Source organism: Phocoena phocoena, chromosome 8 (genome assembly GCF_963924675.1).
Source record: "Phocoena phocoena chromosome 8, mPhoPho1.1, whole genome shotgun sequence".
In the NCBI taxonomy this organism is placed as follows: Eukaryota; Metazoa; Chordata; class Mammalia; order Artiodactyla; family Phocoenidae; genus Phocoena; species Phocoena phocoena.
Genome location: NC_089226.1, coordinates 102,056,150 through 102,071,789, shown reverse-complemented (window position 1 = coordinate 102,071,789; position 15,640 = coordinate 102,056,150). Strand labels below are relative to the sequence as shown.

Below are 15,640 nucleotides of genomic sequence, written 5' to 3'. Positions count from 1 at the left end.
TTATGGGGGAAGCGGAGTCTTCCAGAGGGGGACAGAATCGGACTCGCCTGCGTGCCCCCTGCCTCAGAGCTTCTGGCAGACCCTCTCCCTTGCTCTCCAAGTCCTCCTCATCCGAGGAAACACCCTCAGTGGAGACCTGGCTCCCAGAGAGCCTCCCCACCCTGATCTCGTCCATGAGCATCCTTCCCTCCCCCTCCATGAGGCTGGAAGGGTGCCCCAGCCCCAGCCCCAGCACATAGTAGGCCCTCAGTAAATATCCACTCACTGGCTGGCTGATCAGGTTCTAGAAAGGTGAGTGTCAGGTGAGGAAGAGCAGGCAGTCCTCTTGAGCACCCACTGTGCGCTGGGCCCTAGGAAGAGTTTGGGGAAACAGACTCGGTCCTTTCCCCGAAGCCTACGTGGCGAGCCGCCCTTTAGGGTGATCTCTGGGCTGCTCCTGCCTCCAGGGGGCCGGCAGTGAGGACCAAGAGAAGAGGATGGGGGGGCGAGGGGCACCTGTGGGGTCAGAGCACCCCGTGTCACCCCAGCCAGGCCACCTGCCACCAAGGCACATCCAGAAATAACTTTGCTTCCTTGGCATATAAGGAGAAGCTCATTCACCCGTATCCAGATGTGAAATCAGAGCTAAGGCAGAAGTAATGAGCTCTTATTTTATATGTTAAATCTGGCAGAAACGGCTATTGTTCTCACGGAAAATAATTTTTTTCCTTTTCCCCCTCTTTGGAGTGTGAGATATCAGGCTAGGCCTGGAGAGCTGTGCATGTGGTGAGTGCGTCTAGGGGATGAGGGGTGTCAGAGGTGGCGGGACCCAGGCAAGCGGAGGAAGAGCCGTGTCCCCAGCACCCGTATGGTGCCAGTCTTATCTGGGTGCCCACATGGTTGCCGGAGCCTCTTATGAGATAATCCACGGCTCCGATTAATACATCTCCACGTGGAAACCCTCTTGGAGTCTGCCTTTAGCTGGCGGTCGCCTTCCCCGGGGCCCGTGGGATGGGGCCAGAGGTCCCTTCTCCATCCTGCAGCAGAATCATTATCTTGGTTCCCATGGTGCCCAGGGAATATACTAACCCAGAGCTTCCATCCCTCCCAGCCACCACCTCTATTCCAGTGGACCCTGACAGCGGGGCTGACCTTCGGGGCGGAGCCTGGGGAGGGGGTGTGGGCAGCCAAGACCACGTGGGTGACAGACACCGGCCCCTGGCACGCTGGGCCGCCGAGCTGAGAGTCAGCAGCTGAGAGGACCGTAAAAGTTAAATCTTTCTATTTATTTCAAGAAAGGACAAGGAAAGTGGACTTGGACATTTTATATGAAAACAGACAAACAGAAAAAAAGGACCAAATAGTTCATCACATTCATCTCAACACTGAAGTTTCAAGGCACCTACAAGAAGGAGGCCCAAGGGCAGTTCGCAGTGCACTTTGGTTTGTGTTGCTGTCGTGGTGGGTGTTTGTGTGTCTGGTGGTGAGGTTGGGAGGGAAGCGGGTGGGCCTGGGGCCAGGCCAAGTCAACCAGCCAGGTGTCAGATGGCAGCAGGCAGCAGCGGGACCGGCCCCATCACTCAGACCCCCGAGGTTGCTTTGCCCTTCAGAGAAAAAGGAAGAAGCCAAGGAGCGGGTGGCCAGATGGCCCCACTGGGCTGATTCTGCAGGTAGGAAAGGGCAGGGGCTCAAGGAAAGCCAGGGGTGCCCCTAGCAGGGGTCCCTCCGTTGGCAGAAGGGACCTTGTTCACAGCCCCGTCCTCCCCATGCCATTGGCTGGCCAGGCATCCACCTTCTGCAGCGGACCCTCCATTCACCAGGGTCTGGCTCAGGACCCCTCCCTGGTCTCTTCCTCCCCAGGCGCCAGGGATGGACTCTGCTCCACCAGCGCTGGGTGGCCCCCGAGCGAGCGCGTTAGCACTCCACACCTCACCAGATACAGTAACCTCTGAACACTGGGAAGGGGGATTGCTGTTGGTGGCTGTTAAAAGCATTTGCTCCGCAGGGCTTATGCATGGGGTTTCTTCTAGTTTACTCTTCTCCTTTGCCTCTCCGTTCACACCCGCCTTGCGACATTCATAATAAGGGGGCAGAGTCGCACAACTGCACTGTCTCTCTGGCTCGCGGCCCTGCAGCTGTCCCCAGCCTTCAACCCCATCTCCCCGCTTCTCTCCCTCTCAGATGACAAACCTCTAAACACCGGGCGCTTCTGCTTCCTCCCCACGGCTCTCAGCATCTCTTCAGGAGCTGAATGCCAGGTGGGCATCTCAGCTGAGGCCGCTGGCCTGCAGGCAGGTGGTGTTCTGGGTCGGGTAAAAATATCTAAGCCAGTTTCAGAGTTTTGTGTGTGTGTTCCTCCTGGGTACGCAGAACCTTTTGAAAGCGGGACCAGCCAGAGGTGGGTGGTTTCTGGGACCCTCTGCAAGCATGTCCTTGCACAGGGCAGGTGAGAGGTGCCCTGGACATTGGCTCCTGGGAGATGAGCACATGGCAGTCCCGTGTCTGCTGTGGCTTTGATCGTTGGCTCGTGTTGCATTTGGTTTCCTCCGTCTTGAGGAGAAAGCCTGGTTAGTTCCTCCAGGTGGGCGGCTCGGGTGCGGGGACTCTCGACAGAAGCGTCAGACACGGGGGGGTGGGGCACCCAGTTCTCTGCCCCCCTCGTCACCCACCTGAGGCTTGGCTCGGAGAGGGGGAACCGGGTCACCCCGGCTGGCGGCCAGATCTCGCCAAGCGCCTGGATTTCCCCATCAGGCTCACAGCTGGTGATCGCGGGTCTGAGGGAGGGTGGAGTGAGATGCTTCAGGGAGAAGGAGCCCCTCCTGGGGCCAGGCTGCCAGCAGGGTGGGTGCAGGATGAGAGGAAGGCCTCTGCCAACACACCCGCCTGGGCCCTTTGCACTGAGCCCCAGGGACAAGAGAGGAGGGAGGAAGAGATGAGTGACACCCCTGTGTGCCCCGCGCTGTGCTGGGCCTCAGTGACCCAGCGCCGAGGAGCGCAGGGACCCGGCATCTTGCCCGAGCCAGCGGCCGTCAACCCTGACTGCTGTAAAAGAGATTTAGGGGCGGTGACAGGAAAGACGTTCCTGCAAGGACCCTCCGGGCTTGGACTTTTGGGCCTTCAGGTGGGGGGTGGCGTGGGTGGGAGTGGGAAGGACAGGGGCCATGGCACCGTGGTGGCTCCGATGGCCACAGTGCCTCAGGGACTGGCTTTGCCAGGAAGTGGGGGCCGGGTTAGCCCCCCACAGGACCCCCTGTGCCCTCAGCACAAGTGGGAGGGGCAGTGGCAGTGGTGTCAGAAAGCCCCTGGCCTGCCAGCCTCTCCAGCGGGGAGCAAGGCAGCAGCTGCCCACCCACCGGCTGAAGATCTGCCCGGGCATGGTGTCCCCAGGGGAGACGTGGGGAAAGGTGGGCTTTGCCCCTGCAGCATGGGAGGTGGGGTGGGGTCTTGGGCAATCCTGGAAATCATATTAATGTGAGAAAAATGGGCCTGACCCCAGTGATAATAGAATTTCCGAAACTAGAGAAAAACATTGGGTTAAAAATGCAAAGGGAGGGCTTCCCTGGTGGCGCAGTGGTTGAGAGTCCGCCGGCTGATGCAGGGGACACGGGTTCGTGCCCCGGTCCGGGAAGATCCCACATGCCGCGGAGCGGCTGGGCCCGTGAGCCACGGCCGCTGAGCCTGCGCGTCCGGAGCCTGTGCTCCGCGACGGGAGAGGCCACAGCGGTGAGAGACCCGCGTACCGCCAAAAAAAAAGAAAAAAATGCAAAGGGAGGGAGGAAGTAAAGGGAGGGAGAATCAAGAGGCAAGGGAAGCTTCCTGAGTGTTTTTAAAGAAGCGAATGTGGATATTTCAGGCAACTACTTGGAACATTTCAAAAGAAATGGTAAATGCTTAAAAATTGTAGAGTGAAAAGTGCCCCACGCAGCCGTCACACTGGCTGGGACGGGTGTATTAAGCCGGCAGCTGTGAGCATGCTGTTGGGAGAACAGCTAGTGGGATGGTGGTGGGAGCTCAGGGGGGCGCGGGTCCTGGCACCGAGGATGGCCGGGAGGCAGCCTGGGACCGGGAGCTGCAGTGCCTGGGAGGTGGCCCCCTAGCGGCCCCAAGAGAGCCAGCGCAGGTGGTGGGTCACCCTCTGCGCTCCCTGCCTGTCCAGACTCCTAGATGGGGCAGCGCGTGTCTGAACTTCCTCTCCCAGCGCCTCTTAGACACTGAGGATGGGGATTTTGCAGGCTGTCTGGTGGCAAAAGCGACTCTTTGATGGGGCTGGGTGGCCTGGCTGTGAGATGGCCCTGACCTGCTATTTTCAGGGGACACTGGTCGTTTTGAGCAGTCTCTCGATATCTTCCTTAAAAGGTCCTCAGGGATGGTAAAGTGAGAGTGGGAACCAGGATCTTCTCCTCAAAGAACCAGGCATTGTCTTAACAGCTGCCACCTCCCCATCAAGTGCTTGAATGTGGCCAGTGACAAAGAGCTCACTGCCTGATTCTTTTTGCTGGGCCAGATTTCTCTTCCCTGACTTCAGTTTTCCCTTTACCGTTGGCCCCATTTCCCTTTCACTGGCTGCAGGGAATGGATCAGAGACAGACCCACCCTGGAACAGAAAGGAAGCAGAAGGACTCATGGCTTTAGAGTCCTACTCACGAAGGGACTAGCCCAGCCACTTCCCCTAGCTTTTCACCCCGAAGGCAGATGGAATCTGGAGGGCAGGGGCAGAGACTCTGCCTGTGGGCCAGGGCCTCTGCCTGCGGGCCACGGCAGCTTCTGAGTGACCTGTGTGGGCCACGTAACCCCCCCACCTCGTCCCAGGGGCTGCGCACGGCACTCGATGGAGGCAGAACTGCTTCCCCACCCGCCCCACCCCGAGCTCGAGCCCAGGCTCTGTCCAGCCAGCATATCCGGAGCCAGCGCTGGGGCACGCGTGGTGTCAGCCTTCAGAGACCCCAGCTCCCCACCAGCCAGGCCCAGAAGAATCCCTGCTTTGCCTTTGGCCACTGGGGACAGGTTCAAAAAATGCAAAAAATACCCCTTTCCCTTCACCTCCAAGGGGTTTAGTCTCTCCTAATCAATTTGGCAGACTCGCTTGCTTGTGACCGGTGATGATTTTCATTTTTGAGCCTTTATCCCTCCTTAAGAAGAAAGATGCCTCCTCTGTCTGATTCTAGAAGGCCTGTGCAGGGCTGTGAATTGCCTGCTAGCATTCACCCTGGCGCAGGCCCAGAGCCAGGCATCCGCTGCCTGTCACCCGCACTGATCTGAGTGCTGGGGGACATGGGCGCAGGGGACACCCCCAGCTGACCCCGCCTGAGCCGTGGCCCTGAGAGTGCGGTCTGGCCCTTGGGGCTCAGGCTGCCATGCGCCCCGAGGCCCCTCCTTCCGGAAAATGCCCCAGCTCCCTCCTGGTTGCCTTCCCAGCTCCATCGCTCCCTGTCTGCCGCATCCAATTTTCCTTGTTGTATTTTTCATAAGTGCGAGGCTCAGAAGCCCCGTCCTCCCTGGCACGTTCAGCTAGAAGCAGATTTCTGGAGTGGGTTGGCTTTGGGACTTGAGCTGCCATTGGAGGGGGTGGCGGTGTCCTCCCCTTACTCCACAGCTCTGAGGGGGTGAAGGAGGGATGCTCAGATGCAGTCCTGGCACGTTGCCCAGTCAGCTCCCTCAGATCCCCAGGATCCCTCACCTGTCCTGTCCCTGTCACTCTGGGCCTCCGTCACCTGCCTTGGGCCAACCAGAACCTTCCAGAATCAGCAGATGGTGGGGGAGCCCCCATTTGGCTTCTGGAGCCCCCATCTTTTCTGGGTGAAGCTAGACCCGGCCTCAGCCCACCCCTGCATTACAGAAGGGGAAACAGAGGCAGAGGCTGTGGATTCGCAAAACCTGCTTTCCCTGCATCTCCCTAGAAGCTCTCCCTGACCTTTCTTACTCTACTCCTTGCTGGGGCTGGTGGGCTTCCCTGGACCCCTAGGGGAGGGGGGAGGAGGCCCGGTGCCCATTGAGGAAGGAAGAGGCACAGGCAGGCGTAAGCTTCGGACTTCGGGTGGGGAAGCCTGGGTCCCCCAGCCACTGTCACCTCCCCTGCCAGCGTCACCCAGAGCGGGAGGGAGCCGGTGCCCCAGCTCCTACCCCCAAACCCCAGAGGCCCCCTAGTCGGCCACGCAGCCGCCATGTTAACGGGAGGTGGTCCAGGAAGCAGGAGCCAATTTAGAGAAGATGGAGGCTTCCGTGGGAGGCCGCAGGAAGAGGGAAGGAGAAAAGGGAAGAAAAGAAGCTTTTGATGCGCATCGTGTCTGCGGAATTGAGTATATGACTAATTAATAGCTTTTATTCTTAGTAATCTCTTAAGCATTCCATACGTTGGGCCCCACGCCTGAGCTGAGCTTACAAGAGGCCTCATTCGCAAAATGCAAATGACTCGCCTGGCCCTGCTGCCTTCTTTCCTTTTTTTTTTTTTTTTTTTTTTTTTTCAGGGGAAATTTAAAGGAAAATTGCCATGTAATAGAAAAGAGATTCCAATCACTACATCTAATTACCACAAAGGGTAAACCACTTAACCAAAGAAGTGTCATGATTTTTTTTTTTTTTTTTTAACTTGAAACCTGCCTTAAATGCCACAAAATACACTCATCAACGCTGAGGTCAATGAGGTTGTTCTGGCTAGTTAGAGGCTGCAAGGGTCAGGTCGGCCGCCCACAGGAGGGAGATTCTAGACAGAAGTGGTGGCCCAAGCCCTGTGTCCTCACGTGCTTCTAGGGGGTGGAGGAGGCTGGGTGCCCTGGAACATCCTCTCTCATTATGTTGCATGGCTGGCTCAGAGGGGCTGGACCAGGAAGAGATGGGGTTTCAGAGCGGACCTGGCTTCAGGCCCCATCCCTGGCTTGGGGGGCCGTGAGACAGCAGACAGTTGGAAGCTTGTTCTTAGAAAGGATGCTGGAAAGATGTTGGGATGCTGAGGGCAGAAAAGATGAGAGGGGGGCCCCCGGGCCCTGGCTGGGCTGAGTCTCCGCTATCTTCAGCACTTACACCAGCAGGAGGAGGCCTGCGGCAAGGCAGGCAGGGCCGGGTTTCCCCCTGGTGTGAGGTGGGGCCCAAGCCCCCTTAGTACAAGAGGCGGGAGCAGGAGACTGATGTGTCCTCGGGCCCAGGCAGGCCTGGGCCTGCTTTGTGCTACGGGGCAGGAAAGTTCATCACCCAGGCCTGGCCTGGAGGGCGCTGCTGGCACAGGCAGGCTCTCAGAGCTGCAAGGTCTCCCCTGTAGCCCTCCCTGTATAGGGCCACCTGCTGTTCCCCAAATGCCTTCTTAGCCTCTAAGGGGATGATCTGACCTCCCGCCTGGCTCCGGGAGAAGAGATAGGAGGATGAAGAGTGAGAGCAGGGGACCAAGCATGTTGGCAGCAGGGGTTGGGGGTTGGAAGTGGGGAGGCTGGGACCGATTTTCCTGGAACACTGGCCAAAGACAGGGGTGGTACCTTGGGAAGGAAACTGCATTTCAGAACCAGCAGAGACCTTGAACTTCTGACCCCCAGCCAGTGCCCCACACCCTCGTGCACCCTCTCCTCCTGGATGCTGCTAGTGAGGCCCCTCTGCTCCTCCCTGGGCCGCGGGGAATGCGCCTGTGTCTGGGGGGTGCCAAAGGGAGGGCGAACTTGACACGGATGTGACCTTTACACAGTCCCAGCCTTGGAAGCACGGTCCCAGCCTTGGAAACATTTCTCTCCTGACTTCATTGTATGAGAAAATGCTTCAGGTGGGAAAAGGGAAAAAGCTTGAGTCTAGAATGAAATGTGTCCATGACCCTCGGCCTCTCCCTGGAGCTGGGGATTGGGGTTCCCCCCTTGGTGAGACCATCCATCCAGCCTGGCAATGAGAGCCGCGCCTCTTCTCCACCTCGCTCACGTAGTTGTTGTGTCCATTTCTTTCAAGCCCAGCCTCTTCACTGAGGGGCCAATGGCATCTTTTCAGGTCCAGCAAATGGCTGGACCTCGGGCCTGTCACAGCAGCCCTGTGACTGCTGTTCATCTTTCTCTTCCTTTCTTTGGCTTTTGTCAAAGCAGTCAAGGCCTTCTGAAAACACCACGGCCTGGAGCTGGACCCCTTCTCATCCTCCCTGCCCTCAGAACAGCGTCTCTCCTTTGACATTGCCCTTCCTGGGCGCAGGACAACTGGCACCTTGACAGATGGTGACCCGAGTTCCCCGAGTGCTGGAATGTGGGAGATATCAGAACCCCAGGCACCACTCCTCTCTTCTTTCCAGATTTGCTGTCATTATTTCATCATCGTTTTAATCTCATGGCTCACCAAACAGCACTGTCAGTTGATAAATGATGGCAACATTGATTCCAGAGGGAGGAAAAAAAAGATCTTAACTCTTCTGAGGGCTCCAGTCACTACCCTTTTGGAGGCTGGCATTTTTAGAGAGATCTGGTCTTCCCTCTTCAGAGCGGCATCCCAGGGGTGGGCACAGTGTGGTGTTCTGCATTCTGGGGTTGGGGGGTGTGCCGTCTCCTAGGGCTTTTCTGAGAATTTTCATGTCTTTTTCTGGGCTTTGTTTGAGCAGCCATGGAAACCATTAGGTCTGATCAGCTGATATTAAAAAAAAAAAAAAAGTCTCTGCACCAATTACCTGTCTCTGGAGGAAGCACTTTGCACAGAGTAAATGCTCAGGAAGTAGCTGCTGAGGTGATTGCATTTGTGGGGGTGTAGGGGGAGAGAGGTGAGGATACTGGAAGTCAAAGAAAGCTCTTCTCTGTATCAGAAAGGAGCTTGGCCCAGCTCTGGCCAACCTGAGATAGGACTGACTGAACTGAAAACACCCCCTGCCCAGGGTCTCCCAGCCACCCAGCCAGGACAGACACGCCTCCGCCTTTAGGAACAGCATTATCCCCCACCCCACTCCCATCCCCAACACACTTTGTCTACTTACTCAATGATTTCTAGGAGAAAGCAACATTTTCGTGACTCTATTGTCTCAAGAAATTGTACGAACTGACCCAAGAAGTACTGTGAGGACTGTATATGTGGCTCTATCTACCCATCTGTAGATAGAGACACGACATAAAGATAAACAGGTAGATAGATGCACCTCCAAGCGCTGGAACAGCCACAGCTTCCCTGGTGCTTCCATGGACTATGGTGCATGGAATTGAGGAGGGCTTCAGTATGGGAAAAAGAAAGTTTGTTTTTTAATCAGCTACATCGTCGTTCAAAGAATGCAGTGAAAGATGCGCTATTTCTGCAAATCTGTAAGGGAAATGGCATGGAAAGAACCAGGACAATATCTCCACAGCAAAACATCTTTTCTTCCCCTCTCCTTTGTGAGGAGCCTGAAGACCTTCCATCGTGTCGTCGCCAGTGAGCAGCCGGCAGTGAGAGCTGCATGGGGGCTGCGCGTGTTGGCTGCTTCTCTAATGGTTCCTTTGTGACGGCCCTGCACAGAGCATGAGGCATACACAGACGGTGCACAGGTAGTATCTTTCCAGTTCAGGAAAAATAAGAGCCCCAATCCAACCCTTCCTGCGATATTATTTTTAGTCTTTTCCTCCCCACCTGGCATAATTTGGTATAAATTATGTCTTCATCAATGTCAAATCCCCCTCCTGCCTTCTATTCTTTAAAAAAAATTATTTTTTTCACTGTTGTGTTCTACGAAATTGTCAACCCTCCCCAAACTCTGCTCTCTGATGGGAAAGTCATCATGGAATTTCTTTTCCTTGTTCTGTCCGATGGCAGCAGGCTGGTCAAAGCCACACAGTCGCCACACCAGGAGGAGGCAGGAGCCGGGTGCTGGCATCACGTGTAGGAGTAGTCTACGTCAGGGATGCCGCCGTCCCGGTAGCCCCGCGTGGCGCCGTAGCCGAGGGTGTGCGTGCCCTTGCAGAGGCTGCTGCCGTTGGAGGGGAAGATGGTGTGGAGCACGTACTCGTCCTTGCTGTGGTAAGGGTTGACGGGCAGCCTCTGCACCCCGGGGCCGCGGATTTCCAGGATGGAGTTATCCTTCTTGGTCCCCGACTCCAGGTAGTCGTCCTTTTTCCGGGTGCCACGGTTGTAGGCCCGCTCCCGGGTCAGCAGCTCGCTGGCCCGGTGCACGTAGCAGCAGATGGTCCCCAGGACCAGGAAGAGGAAGACGAGGGCCACGGCACCACCGACGATGCCCGCCACGGGCAGCCCCGCCGTGGGGTCGGCGTTCTGCTCCTGGTTGAGCGTGGTGGTGGGGCCGTAGCTGTCGGCCGTCTCCGCCTTGGCACACACAGGCGTCTCGTCGGCCACGTAGGTGTTGCCGGTCTCCATGGTGACCATGCAGATGATATAGGTGGACTTGGGCTCCAGGGCCGTCAGCAGGTACTCTGTCTTGTCCCCCTGCACCAGAGTCTCCGTGATGGAGCCCACGGCTGGGCTGTGGCCCAGGCGCAGCCAGCTGAGCCGGAAGGAGGAGGCGGGGAGCGTGGCCTTCCACGTGATGCGGATGGAGTCGGCCGTCAGGGGCTTCACGTGGATGACCAGGGTCTTGGCGCTATCGCCCGTGGCCATGGGGTAGTCGAGGCTGGAGTCAGGGAGGCGCAGCCCCGGCCTCTTAGCCTTGAGGGTGAAGAGCGAGCCCTGGGGCGTGGTGGCAGAAGTGTGGTCACTGGCCGTGGTCTTGGCGGCGGCGTTGGCCGCTCCGCCCTGCACCCCCGCCTCGAGACATTCGTCCATCTCGCTGGTGATGTCTTTGATGGCCATGCCCCGGACCTTCTCGGGGCCCTGGCACATGAGGCCTCGCACGTTGACCACGGCCGCCCGTGCCTTCACCCAGTCCCGCAGCCACAGGAGGTTACAGCCGCAGAACCAGGGGTTGTTCCGGAGCAGCAGCTGGGCCAGGTTCTGCAGGTCATCGAACAGGCCGCGGGGCAGCGTGGTCAGGTTGTTGTTGGACAGGTCCAGGCGCTCCAGCTCGCGCATCTTGGCCAGCGTGTTGTAGGGCACGTGGCTGATGGCGTTGTCCTGCAGGTAGAGCTTCTGCAGGCGGGCGCTGGGCAGGTTGAGGGGCGGGGCGGCCAGCGAGTTGCGCACCAGCGAGAGCTCGGTCAGGTTCTGCAGGCGGCTGAAGGTGTCGTCGGCGATGCGCTGGTTGGCCAGCAGGTTGCCGTCTAGCACCAGGCGCCGCAGGCTGCTGAGGCCCTTGAAGGCGTGCAGTGGGATGGTGGAGATACGGTTGTCATCCAGCCGCAGCTCCTCCAGCGTGCGGGGCAGCCCCGAGGGGATGCTGCTCAGGTGGTTCCTGCTCAGGAAGAGCAGCTTGAGCTGCTTGCTGTCGGCGAAGGCGTCCTCCTCTATGCTGACGGTGGACACGGAGTTGTCATCCAGGTGCAGCTTCTCCAGCAGCGGGATGCGGGCCAGCGAGTCCCGGGCGATGGTGCGCACGTTGTTGTCCTGCAGGTGCAGCTCCCGCAGGGAGCGGGGCAGGTTGACAGGGAACTCGTCCAGGTCGTTCTCGTATAGGTAGATGACCTGCACGTTGACCTTGGTCTTGAGGTCCTGGGGGATGCCGGCATTGTTGATCTGGTTGTTCTGCAGGTAGAGGGTGGTGGCGTCGTCGGGGATGTCGGCGGGGATGGAGGTGAGCCCCCGGTCGTTGCAGTAGATGAAGCCGTTGTCGCAGCGGCACACGGAGGGGCACGTGGTGCTGTCGATGACCTCCGTCAGGAAGGCGATGAGCCCATAGCAGAGGAAAAGCCAGTCCCGCAGGTCCATGGTGGCTGTGGTCATCACGACGGTGGCCGTGACGGTGGCAGTGGGCGTGGTGGTGGCGGTGGCAGTGGGGTGTGCCACCACCATGGTGGACAGCTGGGGGAGCCAGGCCCCGCTTGACTTGCAGCCTCTACACCTGCAAGGAGCACAAGACATGTGCGGTGAGAGTGGGTTGGGTGTCCACCCACCTGCCGCTGAGGGGTGGCTGCAGTCGAGGCCACGGGGCAGAGGTCAGGCCTCGAGGTGCATGCCCCGTGGCCCTTCCAAACGCCAAAGTTTACATCACAGGTGATAGCTCGGGCTGAGGTCAGCCTCTAATGGCATTGGCTAATGTTAATCTCAGCGGGAGCAAAGATGCTGCCCGTGAACAAGACAGATGTGGCCTTGGCCCTCCTGGACTGTGGCCGTGGGCCTCGTGACGTTACTTTACTGGGAGCCGGGCTGCAGGTTCAGTCTCCTTTCAGGAGCCCACACTGAGCCAGTCTTTGTGGCTGATGCTGAAAGTGGCTGCGCAGTGTTGATGGGGTGGATTTGGAGCCACCATTTCTCATTGGAACAGGGATCTCGTTTCCCTCTCTGGCTTGGAACCAGGGACTGAAGGGAAAGCTTGTTTCTGCGAGGCCTGTGAGCTCGAGGTGGGGGAGGGGCGTCACTAGAACCTGCAAAAAGAATCTGCCAGTGTCCTCACTGGCGAGCAGGGGAAAGTGGGGCGCTTCATCGTCTGGTGTTAAAACAACACGTCCTGTTTGTCACTTGTGCATCTTATAGACAGAAGAGTAGGTGTCAACAGAACTGCTTTCCCGTGGCTCTACAGAAATCGCTTTCTCTCAGCGGTGCCCTTCCTACTGTGTTCCATGTAACGTGAGAAATTATTCCATACTCTGCCCCCTTCCTAAATCACGAAATTTTCAGCTATTTTAAAAAATATATATATCTGTTTTCTTGCATTTAAAGACATGAAACAAATAAAAGGAGGGAGGGGTCCACACTCCGAGGGAATTGTCTGCAAGGTGTAATTTTGGTTTTCACAAATGGAAAAATTGCAGTGTAGATTTTTCTCGTATTACGTTACTGTTCATAGTGGTAAAAAAAAAAATCAATTAAAGAGAAATTATCTTTCAACCTCAGTGGGGAAGTGGTGTTCATGCAGCCGGCAAAGGTCTGCTTTATAACTCCAGGTTCACAAACGCTTTTCAGCGTGAGACACAGTGGCCTCTGGGAGCCTGAGCTGAGCCCGCAGCCTGGAGGGCAGCCCCGGTGTGCAGAGCAGAATTGGGACCCACTCACTGAATGAGATGGTGGGGCCCTCACTCCCATCACCCAGGGACCCTGTGTCTCCATTTCTCAACCAGTTCAAACCCTTCTTCCTTCTGTCCCTCTCCGTTCCTGGACTGCTCCCCTCCGTCTAGCAAACTGCTCATCACCCTCCAGGAGCATGCTCAAACGTCTCCTCCTCTGCTAGGTCTTCCTCATGCCATACAGAGCTTCCCTCTGCTCCATCCATCCATCTGTCCATCCATCCACCCATCTCTCCACCCATCCACCTATTTACCCATCCATCTATCCATCTACCCACTCATCCATCCATCCTTCCATCATCCATTCATCCATCCATCCATCCACTCATCCACCCACCCTCTCACCTATTTACCTATCTATCCATCCATCTACTCACCCATCCACCCACTCACCCATCCATCCGTCCATCCATCCACCCACCCACTCACTTATCCATCCATGCATCTGTCCATCCAGCCGTTCAACATGTCTTTATTGAGCACCTACCATGTGCCAACCTGTGTTCTAGCCACTTGGGATTCTATTCTAGTGGGATGGTAGCTCACACTATAATAAAGGTCTCACCTAGAATTTTATGAATATTTAAGTCATTTAATCCTTCCAGCAAATGTCAGGTCAGTTCCCTTTTCATTCCCATTGAACAGATGAAAAAACTGAAGCTCGGAGGTGTTAACTTGCTCGAGATCACTTGATAAGTGGTGAAGAGAAACCTGAGCCAGGATCTTGACCACTAGGCTTGGGGTGCCGCATGCATCTCGTGCCCATCTCTGTGGGCTGAAGGTTGCACTATTTAGTGACTAGTGACTAAATTTCGGGTGCTTGAGGGCAGGGACTGTGGGTCGTGTAGGCCTGGTGTGGCTTGCCATCAGTGACCACCCAAGGACAGAAGGGAGGCGGCTGAGGGGCCAGGCAAGGCGCGAATGCCTCTGCCCTGCTCCCTGCCGACCCCTCAACTCTTGCCCCATTTGCATTACAGGGGCCTTTGCCCAGGCTGCCGGCAGCTCCAAGGCCTTCTGGAGGGAGCTCAGGCTCTGCCCGTGGCTAACGCACTAACTCTGCTCAGGGCCTGTTAGCGGAATGAAGCTTTATCCGTGAGGTGGACCGAAGGCAGGTGGAGGGCCAGCCGAGGACACCTGGCTGGAAGCAAGTGAGGGTGAGGGGGAAGGGTGCACGGGGTCTGCGCAAGGAGCCAGAGGGGGATGAGGTCCCGAGGGAAGCTGGGAGGAAGGGGGACTGGTGAGACTGTGACCAACACTCTGGGCCTCCGAAGCCAGCTCAAGCCCCCTCCCAGCCGCCGCCGCTGGCCTGAGGGGCTGAGGACATTTACCTACTTACTCCTCATGCTTCTTTGGAGGTTGTCCCTAGTCTGTGGGTCATGACCCCACTCACACCCCTGCCGCTTGGGACTTGGAGTTGGTCTTTGCTTCCCTCACATGTGTTCCCGGCTCTCAGTGGGTTTGGACAGGGATAAACCCAGGCATGAGGGGCAGCCTCTGGCCAGGCCCTGCCCAGCGCCCTCACAGGTACGTTTGCATCTGCCCCCACCTGTCACATGCACACAGGTCCTCGGTCCCATTTTACAGCTCAGCAGCCTGAGGGTCAGAGAGGTGAGGGGCCCGTTCAAGGTCACAGCCAGCCCAGGTTTCCAGCTGCACATCTGTCCCTTCCTCTGCACAAAGCCAGAGCCATGACGGTTATGGAGCCTGGAGGTCCTGTCTCAAGATGCTTATGAGCAAAGAGGCAGGGCCAGGGCAGGTGCTGGGGACAGGAAGGCTCAGGCCTTCTCAAGGCCACCTTGCCTCGGTCTCAGGGGTCAGGTCTGAGCCCAGGAGCACCTCTGCCCAGGCCCCTAGCATCTGGCCAGAGGACGCACACCCTCCTCTGAGTCCTGGCGCAAGGGATGCTGTTGGCCCCTGGGCTCACAGATTCCGGAGCAGCGCCCTGAGCAGGGGGCAGACTTGTTAAGGCTAAAGGCGAGGCCAGACCGCCTTCTCTGGCATGAACATCAGTCCCCGGTGCCCGCTCAGCACGTGGCCATAGCCCTCAGCCTCCAGATGCCCCGGCATCGTAATAGAGTCTAAATTACACCTTTCAGAGATGCCTGATGGATAACCAAGAAGCATTTGGGAGGCAGGGACCCAAGGCCTTTCTCTTCCCCTGTCTGCGGCCCTCATCCATCTTGGCTGAGTCTCCCCTGCCACCCCCTTCCCCAAGGCCTCCGGTTGCTGAGCCCTGGCTCCAGGAAGGCAGGGAGGGGCCTGGGGTGGGAAGGAAGACAGCGTGCCTTGCCTGAGGAGCCCTTTAATTGCCCGGGTGCCACGAGGCCCTTTTATTCCCTTGTTTTGTGTTTGATGGTTTATGTGGCCATCAAATGAAACCCGGTAAATCGCCCGTCTTTTACTTTTCGTTGTTGCGAGAATCCCTCAGACTTCAGCATGGTGTGAGTTATGACCTGCCAGCTCTATGACTGACAGCCGGATCCTTGGCGTGCGATGGAAGTGGGGGAGGAGAGCAGTGAGATGGCTCAGACTAGAGGTATCCAGACCCCCATTAGCTGAGAGGTGACCTGGGGCGTCATTCTTGGCATTTTCTATCAGTCGCTAGCTCCTGCCATTTGGACAGAGACACCTGGGTTCGAGCA

The 15,640-nt window shown here is 57.4% G+C and overlaps 2 protein-coding genes across 2 annotated transcripts in view; one reads left to right on the top strand and one right to left on the bottom strand.

The window, feature by feature from the left end:
- Positions 1–15,640, top strand: part of MACROD1 (mono-ADP ribosylhydrolase 1) — a 151,234-nt gene that overhangs the window by 31,409 nt on the left and 104,185 nt on the right. The window lies entirely within an intron of this gene.
- On the bottom strand, positions 9,763–11,787 carry FLRT1 (fibronectin leucine rich transmembrane protein 1). Its single transcript, XM_065882908.1, has one exon. The coding sequence runs from the start codon at positions 11,785–11,787 to the stop codon at positions 9,763–9,765; it is 2,025 nt and encodes a 674-aa protein (XP_065738980.1).

Excerpts from the sequence above, each read along its gene's own strand:
- FLRT1 (XM_065882908.1), bottom strand. The coding sequence starts at position 11,787 with ATGGTGGTGGCACACCCCACTGCCACCGCCACCACCACGCCCACTGCC.